The following is a 20,847-nucleotide window of genomic DNA, read 5'->3' on the forward strand; positions in this document are numbered from 1 at the left end:
ATACATTTATATTTATTAATTTTAAACCTATTTATTAGTTTTTTAAATTTTTGCTCATTATGGCATGTCTCAAAGGGTCAAAAATCAATATGTACACTATTTCTGACAGGACTCTGAAAATTCTTTACTTGTCAGAACCTGTAATATCTGGAATAATTGTGCTTATGCTGTCTTAATTTTTAACCTTGCCCAGTAGCTTCAATAACTGTGTATGCCAGGTTGTGCAAATTGGGCAAGGATACAAAGGAATACAAAGTCTGCAAGTATGAAGTTTTTCTTCATAAACCTGATTATTAAAGCTAAACGAACTGCCGAATTATTTGGCTATAAGCTTGATGTTTCTATTACATCAGCTGAGGTAAACACATCAAGAGTACTAGAGAGAAAAAGAAGTATTGCAATCTCGAAAACGAATTAGAAATCTTCCAGGCTACAGGTGGAAAAACACATAACATCTGTCTTCTCTTAACCTGTCCCATGTTGGAATTTTGCTCCATTGCATGTAGCTGCCATGTTGAATTTTTGTTGATGTTAAGCCTAACAAAATTTTTTTTTAAAATAATAATTGTGGCTGCTATATTGTAAAAATTGTTTTTTTTTTATTTTGCACAAACAAAATAAGTTATAATTTTTTTTGTTTTTATATTTTTCAATATGTTTCGAAAGTTGGTTTTAATACAAAAATTATGATGCATAGCGACATCTAGTATGAAAAACATTCTGATGCAGAAACAAGTATATTTGGGGTCAAATGAGGTCAACACGAAAATACTCTAACAACACTGGACAGGTTAAATGCATTAAACAATTCCACTCACATCAATTGAATCGAAAAGGGCATTTTTAATAGCAGGACTTTTCATTACTAAAATAAGAATCAGATTGAATGATCGGAGTTTTGACCATCTTTTGCTTTTTAAAATCTTAATACAAAATTTTATTGCAAATTTTTTATAATATATTTTATTTAAAAAACGAATGTTACCTTTTAAGTTAGAAGTTGGATCTAAGTCCTTTTTTTTTTTTTAATTTTTAACTCAATTCAAAGCATTTTTGTTGTTGTATACAGTTTCCAGCAAACTTTAATAAATTTTTTCTATTTGTGAAAATTTCTATATAATTCAAAGGTAATTTTAATATATATCTTACACAGCATTATTAATATGATTTTGGAGGTTGCAGAACATATTAAATTACTTTAAAAAGTTTAATATAATTATATCATTTGATTTGAAGATATTTTGTATATCTTAAAAATAATTACTTCTATCCCGGGATCTGAGAAATCCCGGAAACGGTTCATTATTTCCCTGAGATCCCGGGACAAGCAAAAGACTGGGAAATGAGAAACACTAGTTTTAACATCTGAAAAAAAGGTATACATGCATTTTTCGTTTTTAATGTTTTCGAATTTTTAGAGGTTATATATGTAACATAGTTCATGAGCTTCTTTACATAAAAAATATCAATTTTTGAAAATTCATTTTTACATCTATAACAGTTATCATTAGATAAATCGTATATATACTTATTAATTATAACAAGGTCCCTATTTAATCTCAATGGTATAAAAAATTTTTTTGAACAGATAACTATTTAATTTGTGAATAGTAAAAAAATAATTTTTTGCCATTCTCAATTTTTTTCCATATTAAGTTCATCTATCTCTTGTACCAAGAATATCTCAAAAACGTTCTGGATCAGTTGGGAACTAAGTAAGTCACTCATCTCATTCCTCTCCATAAATGGCCCTATAGAAAAGCCATATTAATTTCAAATACTAGATACTTGACTAACCCAATTATTTCCATGAGAACTAATTCACATTTTTTGGTGTAATATTTTCAATAACTTTGATGGTAGCAACTCACTATTTCTTATCTTTTTAAAAACTATATAAAACGGACAAAATTTAAATCTACTTAACTGTAGTCTGATAGCTCCTTCCAGGTATATTATATTCCAACAAAAACATCTCATGAATAAATTTATTTTGAACTACTACTAACTTTCAGTACTTAGTCAAACACCAAACCAATGAAGCATAACCAACTGAATTCATCATTATAGAATTGACTATCTTAAATTGGGTGGTGAGATTTCTCAACTTTTTTTTTGTGTATAAAGTTGCCTAATAGAGAGGTTGTGGCTGAGGTGTTTTCATCTCTAAAATGTGAATGTTGAATGTTTAGCGTCACCTTCCTGTAAGCCTAGAAGTTTGACAGTGGCATTTGTAACGTCATTGGAATCATGCTCGATGTTCCAAATGCCATTGTCAAACTTCTAGGCTTACAGGAAGGCGACGCTAAACATTCAACGTTCACATTTTAGAGATGAAAACCTCAGCCACAACCTCTCTAATGAAAGATATCTGGGTATAATCTCTTTCAAAAAGAAAAAAAACTGGTTATTTCATCTAAGACCTCAAACTTCTGAATCATATAAAACTGAAATCTAAACAAGCCTCCCTCTTTAATCTATCTTTCATTGAACTGGTCTACCAATTTTACTAACATGTATCTTATCTATACAAAATATTTCATTTTATTTCAAATATAAATTCAAATGTTTGGAAAAATAACCATTTGATTGAAATAATACACCTAAGTACTTAACTGTAGTCAAAAGTGTTTGTTACACTTAAATTTTGCACATAACGATATTTTATAAAGAATAAAAAATTAAATTAGTACACAATAAAATTATATATTATAGGACTTGATGCCAAAATGCTCTTGGATAAAATAAGACAAAAATAATCAATGTTACATACAGAAGGTTTAAGTGTGAGAAAAATTATCATTATACTTAAATTACAACCATCACCGGTTCATAATGTATTAAAGAATAAGTCTTGGGAAAAAGGTAAACTAGTTGGAAATATTATAGCAAGGTCAGATCCAAAAAAATTACTAGTCATTTTAGCAAAATATTTTAAATGACAATTTTAGTCCACCAAGTTGCTAAATACATTTTTTTTTTTTTTTAATTATAAATTTCTGAAAATACAAAGCCTATTTAAATACCCATATTTATTTATGTTTTTAGTCATTAATGTGTGCTTTCCTTAACAAGAATTCAATTAATAATATACAGTCAACTCGCATTAATATGAATTGCTAAGGGAACAGCAGTTAGTTTGCTTTATTGAAAATTTGTATTAACAACTAAATTATACAACCCTGACCTTGATCCTAAAAGATCAAGGTTAGGGTTGTATAATTTAGGTAGTTGAGGAATAATAGGCAATCAAAATCTCTAAATTTTAATATTTTGAATTAACTTATGAAATAAAGTTAAATAAAATGAAATTTATTGACAAAAACAAATTGTTTTAAATTAATTTCAAATCACTATATGCACTCTTTTATATGCAAGCTAGCATGTTTGCATATTCATTTAAATAGGTGGTCATCCTTAAACTTTAAACTCTGTTTTCTTAGTACAATAGAATGATCTGCTAAAACCAGATGTTTCAATTGTTTACAATTGGAGGTTTGTTATTTTATTATTTGTCAATGTGAACTGCTTATAGTGTTTTGTTAGAGGAGTGATGTTAACAAATTTTTTGTATACAATCAGAAATTGAACCCATCTTTGCTTACTAGGAGAAGAAAATCTATTCTACTCAAAATGGAACATTTATTACACTTTCACTTTTTATTGTTTACATTGAAAAATGTAAAAAGCAACCATTATTGGAAATAGTTGTTTCTTGGGTGTTATAATGGTAATTTACAGTTCAGTTTAACAAAGTCTGATAAAATTTTTGTTCACTTTATTGCATAAAAATTAACCCTGGGATAATTGTTTTGCCAGGACAACGGCAACATTTGCTTTAATGTGAGAATTCACTTTATTGGGTTTGTTTTAACCTATTCCCAGGTATTCCCAACATATCTCGGGTTGAAACATAATGACCTTGACCTGTGAACCCGAGATATCTTGTTCCTGCATCGGGACGTTTTTGACCCTAGATGTCGCTAGTTGGCATAATTTTTATATTAAAACTAACTACTGAAATACAATTTTTTTGTTTTTACATTTATTAATATGTCTATTTTGTTTGTGCAAAATAAAAAAATAATTTTGGATGATACAACAGCCATGATTATTTTTTCTAAAAACGTGGAATTTTTGTTAGGCTTAACATCTACAAAAGTTCAACGTGGAGCGACATGCAATGGAAAAAATTTCAGCATGGGATAGGTTAAGGCGAGTTAACTGTATATAACTTAAATTATCAAACTTTTATTTCAAATTTTACAAAGATTAAATTTTTGCTTTTTTCTATTCAATTACCAGCACTAATTGGGAAGGACCATATGGATTTGATATTTCATTTCAGTCTGAAGAGAACAAAAATAGTAACTGTGTTGTAAGTATTTTCTCTTAATAATCTTAAAAAAGTTGTTCTTGTATGATTTATATATTATTAGAAAATAGGATTTATATATTATAACACTGTTAATTTTATTATATTTGTGTATGTATTTCATTCAAATTAATTAACCTCATTTAAACATTGTTTGAAAACATTATACCAAGATGATTTTGTGTGAATTTCGGAGATATTTTTGATTGTTAATTATTTACTATGCAAAATAATTTTTGTTTGATTCATAATTATTAGTGTGAGATCGGAGCGGGAGGAATATGTGATTTCTGGTGCCTACCAGGGTTCCGAAAAGGTCGAAACCCCACTCGAGTGACACCAATATGTGAGAACGGGGAGGTAGGAGAAGTCGTACCTCCCTTTCCAGTAACTCACTTGTCAAGATGGCTAAAGTTTCGTTCGGTCCCTAGAATCGGGACTTTGTCTGGCGAGTGGATAGGAGGAGAGATGGGACGACGATAAGGCGAAAGCGATATTCGAGACCCAAAGGACACCAATTAACAATTAAACAAGATTTATTAAAATTAACAAAAGACACCAATACAAAATCTGACTAAATTCCCTAAGTCGCATAGGGTTCGAGAGAGAGAGCTTACAGGTTCGGTTCATACATCATTAGTAGTTCCTTTTATCGTTATCACTTTGATATCCTCGATGTGGAGATTAGTATCCGAAATTGGCACAGTTTATAAGGTCGTGACTGCGCGTGGAGATGTTAGGACAGTAGGTCTGAGTCGGTGACGACCGGCGATGGCGTTTGTCCGGCAGATGATAAGAGACTCCCCAGAGGGAGGGAAAGGAGTGTCTTTTATAGCCTTTGGCTGGGAAAATCGGTCACGTGATCGTGGGTGAATGGCGATTGGGGTCATAGGTGTTTCCGGGATTCAAAATATATGACAAATTCGAATGTTAAGTATAAACTTAGGTTGCAAGATGATCCGTTTAAAGCTTAAGAACAAAGGATTGTTGACAGTTATTTGGCCGGGGACACACATTTTCTCGTCTGGGGCTGTTTTTAGACAGGATGTTTATATTAGGGAAAAATTCCTAAAACGACTTATTACAAGTTTAATTCTGAGGGAATTCCAGATCTCACATTAGCATATTTTTTTTTTTTTTAAATTGAAAGCAATATGCAAAATAAGAATACTAAATCAGTTAAGGAATCAATTTTTTAAAGAGAAAATGTTTTTCAAGACGTTAAATTTCAGGTTCAGATCTCATATGATAGTTGTCTAAATCAAATGTATGTTTGCATTGGTGTTCTAAAGCTGCTTGAAACCAAAGAATGGATTCAAATCATTTGAATTTTAAGAAAATAAATATTCAAAAAATAAAAATAAATAGAAAAAATTTAAAAACAAGTACCTTTTCAACTGTTTGTATAATTTAAAAATAAATCAGCTTACAGTTTACTCACATTTTGTAAAATAAGACAGCATATGCATAATAGTTTTCATATGAAGTTCATAAATATAATATAAAATACATTATGATTATAAACACAAACATTAGATGGCATTTGCACATCCAAGCCTGTTATGATGTAAAAATATAACAAACATGGATTCCATTGAAACTCTTGTGTTGTTTTCTCGTGGAGATATATTGAAGGTTATGTTGTTGCATTGACAATTAAATAATAAACAGACGATAACTAAAAGTAAGATTGTAAATACATGTACTGAAGCAAAAACAGTATGGCAACAAAAACTAAGCACATTATGTGGGTGTCCATAATTGAAGATGATACCAATAAAGGTTGATATCAATTAAGGATCAAATATGATTGGTTCCACAATTACTATAAAATAAGAAAAGTTTCACATTAAAAGTTTATGCATAATTTTCCAGTATAAGAATAAAGTTATAACAGACATTTTTATAACATAAAATACATTATGTGCAAATTGTATAATATTGGTGATGGTGAGAACACTACACCATACTGCTGAGACAAAAGCAATGTAAAAGTTTGATATATGAATTTAAAGTAAAAGTCTAGATTGAAATAATTTATTATACTTTTTGCTATTTATATATTCTTGGCAGTTAGTATTCAATTAGTTTTTAGTTGAAAAGTAACAAAATAAAAAAATAATTGTTGCTAATAAAAACAGATTTTGGGCATTCAGGTATGTCAAAATACCAGTGGTCACACAAGAACAGATGGGCTGTATTTTTGACACTTGCTTTACAGCTACATTTATTAAATATGAAATTTGAAATTGTGAAATTTTTTCGTATGTATATGTAAATGTTTAATTATTTTGAAGCATATAATTTTGAGAATTTGTCAGAACTAGTTGTACAGAATTTATCAAAATTAGTTTCACTTAAATAAAATATGGATATATGGATATATTGGATTATATTAAAATATGGATATAAATCTTATGGATTCTGATAGTACAATTGGTTTATTCTTTGGTTTTTTTTTAATTAATAATTTAATTAATATGATGATTAAAATTTGTTCAATTAAATATGAAACATAATCAGTTATGTACAGATATCATTTATATAACATGATAGATAAAATTGTGAAATTTTGTATGGAAGATTTTCAAAACTGTTAGAGCAAAACCAGAAATTGTGCTGTATGGGAGATATCTCCCATTTTCAAACTGTTAGAGCGAAACTGTGCTGTAGAAATAGTGTTGTATGAGCGATTTGAATTATTTTTAGTAAAGGAATTAAGTAAGCTCCATTATAAATTGTGTTGAATTATGTACAAATAATTTTAAGTATGTACAACATTAAAGAAATTTTAAAGTTGTATATTGTTATAAAACTTTCTAAACATTTAAAATGATTTAATACATTTATTTAAATTTATGTTTCTTTTATTTTAGTACTCTGAAACCAAAGATAAACTGTTTGTTGATATGAATGTGGCATGTTCATTGAGAGTTAAACTGAAAAAACCACCACCAGATGGATCAAAAATTCGTGCAATGCCTATATTTAGCAAACCAGAATTTTTAACAAAAGTAGTCAAACGTTGTTTAATTCATTCTGCACCCACAAATAGTCATAACGATGGTAATTATTTTTAATAAATTAAAATTTTAAAAGTTTTGTAATTAACAGTTATGAAAGATTTTATTGATGTTTATTTCAGGACATCCAGCACCAGAACATTTGATTCGATGTGATCATGAATTTGCACAATATGTAGATAATCCTGTCACTGGAAGGCAGAGTGTTGTTGTACCATATGAAAACCCTCAAGGTATCATTACATTTTATAATTTAAATAAATTCTATTTAGAATAAATAATAATGTACAGTAGACATCATTTTCTAGTAAACTTCAACATAGTGACTTGCCACAATACAATGACCAGTAGAGAGGGTCCAAGCCAATCTTCCTTAAACATAATTTTATTATTGATATAACAAATCTGTATATTGTCAGAATATCATTAGAACTGTTGGCAAGGCATAAGCCTGCTGCTCAGAGAATTCAGAATCAATTTAAATGAACAGCAACCCAGGAATTTTTTAGTGGGTGATATGTCCTAGATGTTTCTACTTCTCTACCTGGTCATTTGAATTTGGTCAAATCTATGATGGGTATGATTAAAAGGACCTCTTAGTGCCCACAGGTCAGAGAAAGTTAAAAGTGAAAAATTAAAAGAAAATCTGTTGCACATAAGACACAATGGTAATTCCAGTATAATAATATGCATGCATTCATTGAATCTAGTAACTATTGTTTGAGTTTTAATTTTTTTTTATCAATTGGGCTATTTAATTATTAAAAACAAATTTATAGGGTTTTTTTTTTAATTTTTAAAATTAATTAATTAAACTATCCTTTAAAATTATATTTAAAGTTTGAGTACTTTTTTTATGCAGATGCAAAATTGTGTGGTATGTATGATTGGTATTTTTCACCATCAATATCAGAATATTTAAAAATTCAATATAACTATTTGATAGAATATCCATTATTGACAAGTCTCATAAAGGTCACTATAAAGCAAGTCTACTCTATATAAATAGTTAAGCTGTTATTTTTATTTTACTATAAATATTAACAATAGTACATTCATATTTCAGAATTCAAAGATATAAAATGATTTTTAGTATTACTAATCTTCTGAATTAGTTATTTGTGTTTGTTAACATTAATTGTTTCAGTTCTTGAAATGTCACAATTATTGTTGACTTAAACAGAGAGATGAGAAAGTTAATGGTTGTACCAATGGAAAAGATGAAAGGGGAAAAGATGAAAGGGAATAAAAATAAGTTGTGAGAAGTATAGGTTTGTATATTATTCCAATCAATATGATTTATTGGTTGGAATATAAATCATCAATAGTATCAGCAATTAGCAACAATTAGACTGAACTGGATACTCAGTCTAATTTCTGGATGGGTGCTAGTTAACCAAGCTAAAACATTAGCATAAAAATATCTGAAATTTGTCATCAAGTAAACAAAAGTGTATAAAAAGATAATTTGAATAGCTTGGGTGTGCATTACTACACTTGATTTCAGAAATTTGATGAAACATGTTAATATTGAGAACACAGTTGTATAATATATATTGCTTTATAAATTCTGTTTGATGAAAAACAATTATTTATTAAGAATATAAAGAATTTTACTGATAATTAGATATTAAGGGAAATTGTAGTTCATGGAAATAGTTAATTGATCATTATTTTTGCATAGAAACAAAACTGTATGAAGCTTGCAGCTTTTATCAATTTTGTTGTTGAATTTATTGATCAGTACATTGGGAAAGTTACAAATGTTTGAGAAATTTCCTGAAAAATTCTGTTAATAACATGAAACATTTTGTGTGTTTGCTCAATAATGAGTTGACTATCAGGAATCTTATATATTCTATTCCTTAAGCACACTGCATTTGTGAGAGAATGTTGATTTAAATACAGTAAAACTTTTTAAATTCAAAGAAAACAAAGCACTTGGTAGGTCTCAATGGAATAGCATAGGGATTTAACATCTCCAACTTGGAGAAAATTTGAGTTCAGAAATTCAAGTTGAAATTTCTCATGGTTCCTGACACTGATTTCTATTACTTTCACTCAGTTGAATTGTAATATTTATTCTATCTAAAGTGATTCTAATTATTGGATTTCCATGAAATTTTCACAGTTAGTTGTATCTACTTTCCAACACCAATTTTCAGACAACATTCCAGTCCAAAGTGAGCGATCCTCTTGCTTTAACTCAATAAGATGTAGCTGCAAAACTGTTCATTTCCATTAGTTACATTGAATGGTTTGCTGAAAGTGTTACACAGGCTGCTTAAAACAAAAAAAAACTATCAAAGATTCTTTATATAATGCAAGAGAGATAAAAGTACAAATCTATTCAGAATCTGCATGTTTTTTTAACTGTATTATTCTCTAACTCAAGTCATCTGTAACTTGTAGTTTTTCCTGCCCTTCAAGTTTTGAGCTAGAGAAGTTTTACAGTTCATAATTTATCATATAGTTATACTTAGATTAGTTCTAACAATACTGATTTTCTGATATCCTTGCTTCCAAAACATTGTTGGATTAACAGTTTTGCTGAACTAACTAAAGGCTTGTAATAACAATGTAACAGTATATTTAGAACTACTAATCATATGTTTTTCATGTCTTTAAAACTCTATGGACTGCTAGAAACTTAAATATGTACATTAAATATGGACTAATGTTTATGTTTGATGTAATAGTTACCTGCATCAGTTTCAGAAGCTTTAGTTGTTATTAAATACAAGTAAAATGAGTTAAAAATTGCATAGAATGGAGACATTTACAATGTAATGAATGTGCTACATGCAATACCATCTAAACCATTTAGTGAACAAATCTGGTTGTTGCAGAAATTGTAGGTTTTCTTTCATTTTGGATTAAAACAGCTGCCAGGAAATTGGTGGTGAATAGAGAAATTACCACAGCATATAAGTGTTTGTACAAGAATTACAAATACCTAAGCTAAGAGCATTAGTAATGTAAAATAAGAAAGGTATATAAAATAAAAGATAATATATAAAAGCTAGTTACAGGTTGTGAATACATTAATTCCTAGGATATACAGTCTGTCTATGGAAAGAATTAACTTGGGTATTATTATAAATTGGGTATAACCAATGAGTATCGGTCATTGGTCACTTAGTTGTGGCAAGTTACAAGGGCTATTTTTTAAATAAGGTCTGTTTGTGAATGAGAGTGAGAATAATGCGCAATCACGGCAGTACTCATGTGCTTCTGCTTCGAGCAAGCTTGGTGTGTGTTTTGACGCCATTTGCAGCCATATTGTCTGTCTGTATGCTGAGCTGTAGAAGTTTAAAATGTTTAAGAAAATTGAGTCTCCCGCCGACTGTGATATACGATCTGTTATTCGATTGTTGAGTGCAAGAAACTTGGCAGCAGTGGAAATTCACCATCAGATTTGTGAAGTTTACGGTGATAATGCTATGAGTGACAGTAAAGTTCGAAAATGGGTAAGAATGTTCAAGGATGGGTGAGTTAATGTGCATGATGAGCCACGTCCTGGCCGACCTTCTCTGATTTCTGAAAATTTGGTTTGTGATGTGGATAACAAAATTCGAGAGGATCAACGATTCACAATTTCAACGTTATCAATTGAATTTCCACATATTTCAAGATCAGTTTTGTATACCATTGTTTCGGAGAAACTGAATTATCGAAAATTGTGTTCTCGGTGGGTTCCAAGACTGCTTTCTGACGATCACAAAACTAAAAGATTGGACAGTGCTTTATCGTTTTTGACTCAATACGATCAGGAAGGAGATGAATTGTTGGACCACATTGTTACAAGAGATGAGACTTGGGTGTCTCACATGACTCCTGAGTCCAAGCAACAGTCAATGGAATGGCGACACACATCTTTGCTAACCAAAGTGAAATCCAAACAGACAATTTCAGCACGAAAGATTTGGCAACCGTCTTTTGGGACATGAAAGGGATTTTGTTAGTAGATTTTATGCCAAGAGGCACAACAATCAATTCTGATACATATGTGTGACTTTGAGAAAACTCCGGCGTGCCATACAAAACAAGTGGCGTGGCCTACTGTCTTCCGGTGTAATGTTGCTCCATGACAATGCAAGGCCACATGTTTCTGCACAAACACAAGGTCTAATCAGTTCTTTTGGATGGGAACAACTAGATCATCCACCTTATAGTCCAGACCTTGCACCCAGTGATTTTCACTTGTTTCAATACTTAAAGGAGTTCCTTGGTGGTCAATGGTTCAATGACGACGAAGTGAAAACTGCAATCATGGATTGGGCTTCTTCACAGGCGGCAGATTTCTTTGAGGTCGGAATTCAAAAAATTGTTTAGCGGTATGACAAATGTTTAAACAAGAATGGAAATTATGTAGAAAAGTAGATAAAAGTATGTAGAATATGGAAAAAAAAATATTTTAATGATATTTACAGTATTTTTGTTCTTATTAAAAAACGGACCTTTGTTAAAAAATAGCTTTTGTATTTCCCATTTCTTCCTCATTTGTTTTACATGTTGCTGCCATTATAAACAGTGTTATGGAAGCTTCACATAGTGAAATACTAGTAGTGGAATACAAGGAAGTTTGCTATAGTTGTTGTTAAATGCATGTTGCTTTATAGTTAATGCATGCTGTAAAAAATTAATACAATTAATGGAAGTTATTCTGACATGTAATGACAGGAAATAAAATTCACATATTGCTTGACATTAAGTTAAAAGTGCTTATATCATTAGGAAATGTGCTTATTGTTTTAACTGAAACAACATTACACTATCAAGTTGATTCTTTCCACAGATGGACTATAATCAATGAGGATCTTAAAATTACTTGGATTTGATGGTAAAAAAATTTCAAATAATTAACAATTAAGTTGTTAGATTCTTTAAAATGATAGCTTTCATTACATATACATACCTAACTAATTTTTTTTAAAATTTTGTTTGAAAGCCTGGGGAATCAAAGAGGCAGTAATTAATATATTATCGAACATATCTGAGATTGTGACAAAAGGTATCTTGAATTAACTATATTCTGAGGTTTTGGAGAAAAATTGCTTTAAATTTAGTAAGAAGAAAGAGTTTGAGTTTAAAACTGAGTTTGAATTTAAAAAAAATGAAACTCTATTGATTATAAATTTAATAATTTTATTATTATCTAGAATCATCTATACTATAGCAAATACTTTTAAACAATAATGACTTTTAATAGAATCAAGTAAAATTTATCAGAAGTATCAAATGAGATCTTGTAAAAGTTTGAATATGATTAATATAAAATTTTTGTGATTTTAGATGTTTTTTACTTAGTCTCTTATTTATTTGAAGTTAGATCCTATGCAGATTTTTGAATAATTATTGATATTTCATTTAATGTAGTTGGAACAGATTTCACTGTATACATATACAGATTTATGTGCCGTAGTAGTTGCACAGGAGGACTTAATCGAAGAGCTACTCAAGCAATTTTTACATTGGAGAAAGAGTTAGTATTATTTAAAATATGTATATTAAATATGTTTAAATTAATAGTAGATATTCAAACTTATATAAATTATTTGTTTTAGTGGTGACCTGCTTGGTCGAAAGGTCTTAAATGTAAGAATATGTGCATGTCCTATTAGAGATAAAAACTTAGAAGAAACGCAGCATAATAAACTGCAAAGAAATTTAAAGAGAGGTTTGTATTTATTTATTTGACATTAATTCTGGTATTTACTTACTTTAATATTATTGTTTTAAATGGAATTGTTTAAAATCAATTTTAAATCTTTTTATAGTATGAAATAATTATAATTGACTTTTGTGATTTAGTTTATTGGCATAAAGTCTGTTTATTTCTGAAATTTAGTCTTTGTTAAAACTTCACACACACACAACTCAAGAATGGTTTGTTCTTAAACATGTTTACTTGAACTGTTTTGTTTATCCTTTTAAAATGTAATATGTTCAACAATTAATTACATTTTAAAGAAATAAAGTATATTACATAATAAAATGTAATATATTCAATATTTTTGAAATGTTTTGTATACTCTACATATTTAGAATAGAAATACATACAAAGAGAGAAATACAGTTGAACCTGTCTACAGTTGAATCTTCAATATCATGGGAACAAGAAAAAATTTTGAGAGAGATGGGTTTCAAGATATACAGTAAACAGTAATAGGTTTTAATTGAGGTATGGCATTGTATTAATACAATAGCATGTACAGTGTGTATCTGTATCAGATATAAATAAAACATTTTGACATACATTAACAGAAATAGTTTGTCAATAGATCCTGATGCCTGACTTTCTTTAACCTATATAATGCAAGTCAAACTTGTAGCCAGAGAAAAGCAGTGTTAATTGCAACTATGTACTGTATTGCAAGAGATGATTCTCAAGTACAATTTATGCTATTAAAATATAGTCACTGAGCTTTCAGTTTGTAATTGACATTTCGGTTTATAATTTGAGTTAGAGGTTTTGGGTGAAAATTATGAGAGAAATGTGGAAAATATGTTGAATTTAGGCTGAAAATGCAGGAAAAATAAATAAATTTAAAGATAAAACATGTATGATGTAGACAGGTTCAATCTTGGTATAAATTTTTCTCTGCTATTTTAATGCAAAATGCTTTTAATTAGAAAATAATACTAAAAATAAAAAAGAGGAGATTAATTAACTCAAATTCTGTTCTATAAAATTATGTTAAATCTTCAACTTTAGGTCATGGAATTTTCTTATGCGGCTTAAAATTGTTTATCCAATTTAACTTAAAAATCAATTTTAAATGTTATTTAAATTGATATTCATTTTTAATTGTTATGTTTATCAATTTTAGCTTATAGTAAAACCAATCTAACATCCTGTTCTGGGCCAAGTCATTCTAAAATTCCAAAATTAGGAGATGATTATATTGTAATAAAAGTAAGTAGTAGTTAGTTTTTTCATTATTAGCTAATTGTAGTGTTTTATATATTTTTATTACTTAGTTACTTAATTTAATTTTAAATAATTATATATATATATAATTTATTTTATATTAGTTTATATTCTATAAATTCAATTGTTATGTAATCAAGGAAAGAAATGTTAGATGAAAATCTTTTAATCAGCACCCCCCAATTAAGTCATTTGCAATTCACTGACCATTAAAAAGGGAATGCTAGTTTGACAATAGTCTTACATATATTGCTGATTAGCATCCTAAAGATGCTGATGAAAAATAATTTTGCTTGGGTCTCTACTTACAAAAATAGAGTGGAGTATTATTTAATATTTTAATCATTTTAAACCCTAAATTAGTGGAATACAACTTCATTCATAATGCAAATGTTAGTGTAAGATTACTCAAATGATGTACAATACTAGGAAGTGTTGAGGTAGCAGTTGAGATTTAACGTAATTCAATTCCAAAATGTCAAAACAACTAAAGCAAAATGAAAAAAATAATGTAAGTAACTAAATATAACTATAAATAAAAATTTCTCTTGCTAAAAGGTGGTCTAATAATGAATTTGGCTTTATTATTTTATTAATGGTATTGCAATACTGTCAAACTTTGAGTTTTGAACATTTTGTTTTTCAAACAATTTGGTTTATGAACAAAATTTTGAATGCCATATTTGCCCCCAGTTGCTGCATAACTCTGTTGTTGAACAAGCTATTCGGCAAAGGCCAGCCACAGATTATAGAGACAAAACTCCATATACTTCCTGTGTTAAAGAAAGTTGATAGCTCAACCAATCAGTGACAGGACTACCAATTCAGAAGTTAGTGGTGCCGAATCTCTGTACCACTGGTGTCATTAGATGTCATGACATGAACCATAGATGATAATTTTAGTCAAATTAGATTTTAATGTGCATGCAAGTAAGATACTACTACCATGTTTTAGTGTGCACCACAGTTGAATTTAAATCTAAGTTTTTTTTTATTTAAATTCATCTGTGGTGCACACCAAAGCATGGTAGTATTATCTTACTTGCATGCACATTGAAATCTAATTTGATTAACATCATCTATGGTTAATTAATAAAAACCATCAATTGACATTCACATAATATAAATAGCATACAAAAATTTGTTTAAATATACTTTAAGTTAAATTAAATGTCAAAAATTTATTAATATAATATATATATATTATAATATTAACATTTAATATTTATTAATATTAGGTAGCCAGTTATTATAATTAATTTAAAGTAATAAAATAATAATTAAAACTGGCCTTTACATTGAAACTAAAATAAAATTGAAACACAATATTTTGGAAAGTGTGGCTAAAGTACTTGTTTTCATTTTTGATTGTTTTGGTTATATTTCATCCAGGCAGAGTAGAGTCTATTTATAGCACTTTTTTTGTAAAGTGATGGTTTTGGTTGGTGGTGATGGAACATTTTACTTTTAATATTTATGTAAGATGGATATAGATATATAGATAATACTGTGTTATATATAATATTATATTGCATTTGCATGCATTTTTATGCATGAAATATAGCTAAGAAGGTTAAAAAAAAAACAAAGGCTTTGTTTTGAGAGTCAGGAATGGATTAATCCATTTTATATTGTTTCTTGTGGAAAAATTTGTTTTGGTTTGAGAACAACTTTTAGGAACGAATTAAGGTTGAGAACCTGAGGTTTGACTGTACTTGTAAAGTATTTGTACACTATGCATCTGAAATGTAATGTCATAACATGAATGACATAATCTTATTCCAGAAGCATTTATAGGAAAATTGGTTCATTATAACTGTCACTTCAGAAATTATATGCCTTATTACTTCTAGTTTGTTAAAATAAATGAGTTAATAGACCTTGTGCGTAGTTGATGTTTTTCTACAAATTTGATGGATTTATAGCTCTCATTTTTTTAAAAAATTGATTACAGTGGATGATCAGTTAATGAACATAATCTGTTTCAAGACTTTGTTTGCTATCCAAATTGTTTGTTAACTGATTATCGATTTAACATAGGTTTTTATGAGAATTTAATTAATTTGTTCTGGTGACCCCAAAAAATAAAAAATATTTTATTAAATTATATACTTTCTTACTATGTTTATTTATATGTAATAATAAAAATACATATATACATACATATATATGTATATATGTAAACATGACTAATAAAAATGCAAGACTGTGTGTGTGTGTGTGTGTATGTGTATACAGGGTGGGCCAACGAAAACGAAACGGCAGTGTGTTCCTGTTCGTCCAAGCAAATCGCTCGGACAGGTCGATTTTATTCTCGAGAAGACATCTTTTGCAATAAAGTTTTTGCGATTCTGAATACAACAGACAACAAAAAATTTTAAAAACTCATTTATTTTGTATTAACTAAATAAACATTTATTTCGAAAAAAAATGTTTGTTTAGTTAATATTCAGATTCGCAAAAACTTTATTGCATAAGATGTCCCCTCGAGAATAAAATCGACCTGTCCGAGCGATTTGCTTGGACGAACACGAACACTCTGCCGTTTCGTTTTCGCTGGCCCACCCTGTATATATGTATATGTATATATATATATATATATATATACACATGCACACACAGTGTTGCATTTTTATTAGTCATGTTTTATCCATTTGTGGGGTTAAAGATCTGTCTAATGTCAGTTGCTTTTGTCTCTTCTTCAGGATTTTTCAGAAGTAATTAATAGCATTGCAATTGTAGAGATCCCCAAGCCTATTAACCTCCATTCTGGTTTGGATGCAATTTGAATGACTGTTGTTCTGACATCCTCCCACTTCGAAAGATCTTTAATAGCAGATGTCAGCATTGGTCTTCTTTCGTCTTCCTGTTTTTCAAAAGAAAACACATCTCACTGAGTTTCTTGGTGTTCTTGGAGTTTTTCTGTCATCACATCAGTTTCTGGTTCCATTATGAGCTTCAGCCACATCACATCAGCTTCAGGTTCCAATAGAGCAATGCTCTATTTCTCAGATGATGGATTGATTTTCATTACTCCTTTAGGTGCTTGAGACTTCTTGATATATCTTTCATAGCTAACTAGTGTTTACTGTAGACCTGTTCAAGCCATACTGCCTAGCAACATCAGACATCTTCTCCCCACTCTACCTTGGTTATTATCTCTTGCTTGGTTTCTATGGTGAGCAGCACTGTTCTTGACACTATTTTTTTTTGGTTCTATAATATTATCAGTTTTTTTTTTAAATAAAAAGTTCAAAAAAAGCACTTACAAAAATTCAGAGAACAGAAACCAACTAGCACACAAAAAATTATTTAAATGTAAGGCTCGGATGAAATTCAAAATTTGGTATTAAAACGTTAACGAATATCTGATGGGACGGTTAAACTCTCACTTTTTGTAAATAAAAACCAATGCATAACTTAACGAGTACCTGCCCAATAGTCTCACGAAGACTATAAAAAAATTATTTGTCAGAAAGCTAAACAAAAAGCTGGAATTACAAGGGAGAGTTTCAAAATTTGGAGGAATACTATCCGATCAGTATCGGGTTGAGCATTGATGTCGATGTCTTCAGAGCTCCGAAGAGTTTTGAATTGTCACCTGAAGGCAAGGGAAGACCAATCAGTATTCACTATTTTACGTCACTTCTTTTTCTGTTTGTTCTGTGAAGTGTTCGTTGTCTGAACATAAAAATCTTTTGCGAAAGTGTTCATTATCCGATTTTGTGCACAGCTGAAATGTTCGTTAACCAATCACCCACTGTATAAAAAAATCAATCTTTCAACTGAGCTTTATAATTTAATATTAAAGATATAATCATATTCAAGTTCAATAACCCCAGTTTTTATAAGAAAATGAAAATGTTTATTAGATTTATGTGATCAAACTATTTTAGCATTTTTATTTAGATGCTTCACTTTTATATGCATGTACTGTACATTCAAAATAAAAATGGCTACAGTTATTATGGTGTAAATTTCTGATTATTTGATTTTTATCCATCATATTTTGAATATTCAAAATACTATAATGATTTGACAAATTAAATATATAGAAATTTGATTACAGTAATACCCCGAACTTACATGATAGGTGGGACCGAGCGATAACCACATAAGTCGAATTTGCGTAAGTCGGGGTATAATTTCGCATATAAATCCATACAAATTATTTTTAATTGGGGCCGGAGACTAAAGAAAACAATAATTTAGAAAAAAAATGTTTGATAAAATCTTAGATAATACGTATGTACAGTACAACAAATTATTAAAATTGTAAACTCAAGTTATTTTGATGTAGAAGGCTTCATAAAATCTAACAAATTTCTCTGACGGCTTAGATTTTTTTTCTCCTGCAAGAATTCCTCGTAGCATGCTAATAATTTTTTTATTTTTTGTTTTGTAGAAGAAATGCTCTCTTTGTTGGAGTCTATATTTTCTAAGATTTGTAACCCCTTTTCATTTTTGTATCGAAGTCTTTAATAATGTTAACTTTACATTCCAAAGATAAAGTTTTTCTTTTCTTGTTTGATGCAGAAGAATCAGTTCTACTTTGTTTGGATGACATAGTAGAGTCTTTCAAGTCTCTGTAGATATAACAAATAGAAATAAATAACACAAAATAAATTGTAGCTATGTGTCGATTCCGCGTGATACATCCGAACATGTAAGCTGAACAATAGTGAGGGGAGTAAGTAATCAAGAGTTGCGTGGCACTCAAACAAAAGACGAATTAACGAAATTTAACACGTTGACTGCCATCTACGAGATGACTCGTAGTTACCGTTTCTGCCTAGGACGCCACCTACGAGTTATATCGTAGTTTGTTTCCTTGCCATATTTGTACAGCTACGATGTAATTCGTAGTATATCAGTGTAAATATGAATAGATAGCTTCAGGGGCAAGAACAAAAAATCAAGTTTGGCTTACATGAACAGAACATTTATTAATAAATGAACAGAAAATATAATCATAAAAAGTTTATTCAAAATCGAAAGCAAAACAATATTTTTATTGTTTGTGATAATTTATAAAACAGAAATATAAATTTAAACGAACAGAAAATATTATAAAATGTTTATTTAAAATCAAAAGCAAAACGATATTTTTATTGTTTGTGATAATTTTTAAAACAATCTTCTACGCAAAGGGCTGGCTTCTCAAGACAGATTGGGGCAGTCCCGACATAAACCGTCGAGGCAGGGCCATTGAGAGATTTATAGGCAATCACCAACTCTATTTATTTAATACTGGAGAAGTGACATACTTCCACGCCCCAACAAGAACATTTACTGCCATTGATTTGACATTAGCTAGTCCAAATCTGTTTTCAGCGTTTACATGGAAGGTTGGATGTAATCCACTTTCCAGCGACCACTTCCCAATATTTTTAGAATATCGAGGCAGAGAAAGCTGTGAAACAGCCCGTCCACCACGCTGGAAATTTGAAACGGCAGATTGGCCTGCATTTTCCTCTTTGGCTAACATCACTGAGGAAATGGTCAATACTGCCGATATCAATGATGCAGTAGAAGTTGTCACATCGAGTATTATTCAGGCAGCCGAAAAAACAATGGGGAAAACGTCAACCAGATATCCAAAACATCCGAAACCATGGTGGGATCAGAATTGTGAGGTAGCATTTAAAAAACAAAAGAAAGCATGGGGGATCTTCAGAAGATACCCCACTGCTGAGAATTTGATAGCTTTTAAAAAAGCAAAGGCAAATGCCAGAAAAATAAGGAGGCAAAGCCAAAGGGATTCTTGGAGGAAGTATGTATCTAGCATAACATCTTCCACCAGCTCAAAAGCGGTCTGGGATAAAATCCATAAAATTAACGGGAAATATGCTTCTCACTCTCTGTCCATGCTGGAAAATAATGGCACAATAATCAGTGACATAAAAGGTATTGCTGATTGTTTGGGTGAAACATTTTCGTCCTCATCCAGCAATATTATGTATACAAAGGATTTTCAGGCTTACAAAGTGCGATCTGAAAAACAATATCTAAACTTCCACTCCCCATCTAATGAGGAATATAATGTGCCATTCAGCAGAATAGAACTATGTACAGCAATCTCTCGCTCGGGGAATACTGCTGTAGGCCCGGATAAAATCCACTACAGCATGATTAAAAATCTATCAGACAATTCCCTCAGTAATCTTCTGAATCTGTTTAACAGAATATGGACAGAACATACTTTTCCAGACTCTTGGAGGCTATCTATCATCATTCCCATACCCAAGCCAGGTAAAGACCACAAAAATCCCTCTAATTATAGACCAATTTCTCTGACTAGTTGTCTCTGCAAACTTTTCGAGAGAATGGTAAACAGACGCCTGATGTTCCTCTTAGAGGAAAAGAACTACTTTTCACCACATCAGAGTGGATTTCGTAGGAACAGAAGTACCACAGACAATTTAGTAATTCTTGAAACATCTATACGCGAAGCGTTTGTTAGACGGCAGCACTTAGTGTCTGTGTTTTTTGATATAGAGAAGGCCTACGATCGC

The 20,847-nt window shown here is 30.0% G+C and overlaps 1 protein-coding gene across 1 annotated transcript in view; it reads left to right on the plus strand.

The window, feature by feature from the left end:
- The window catches only part of LOC136969215 (cellular tumor antigen p53-like), a 72,817-nt gene that overhangs the window by 31,307 nt on the left and 20,663 nt on the right, over positions 1–20,847 (plus strand). The window contains exons 5-10 of the mRNA XM_067263308.1: positions 4,306–4,378; positions 7,252–7,441; positions 7,521–7,631; positions 12,778–12,883; positions 12,966–13,078; positions 14,232–14,317. Coding sequence (XP_067119409.1) covers positions 4,306–4,378; positions 7,252–7,441; positions 7,521–7,631; positions 12,778–12,883; positions 12,966–13,078; positions 14,232–14,317 — 679 coding nt within the window. The remainder of the gene's footprint in view (positions 1–4,305; positions 4,379–7,251; positions 7,442–7,520; positions 7,632–12,777; positions 12,884–12,965; positions 13,079–14,231; positions 14,318–20,847) is intronic.

This window comes from Centruroides vittatus, unplaced genomic scaffold, assembly GCF_030686945.1.
Source record: "Centruroides vittatus isolate TY-2023 unplaced genomic scaffold, ASM3068694v2 contig_1758, whole genome shotgun sequence".
Classification (NCBI taxonomy): Eukaryota; Metazoa; Arthropoda; class Arachnida; order Scorpiones; family Buthidae; genus Centruroides; species Centruroides vittatus.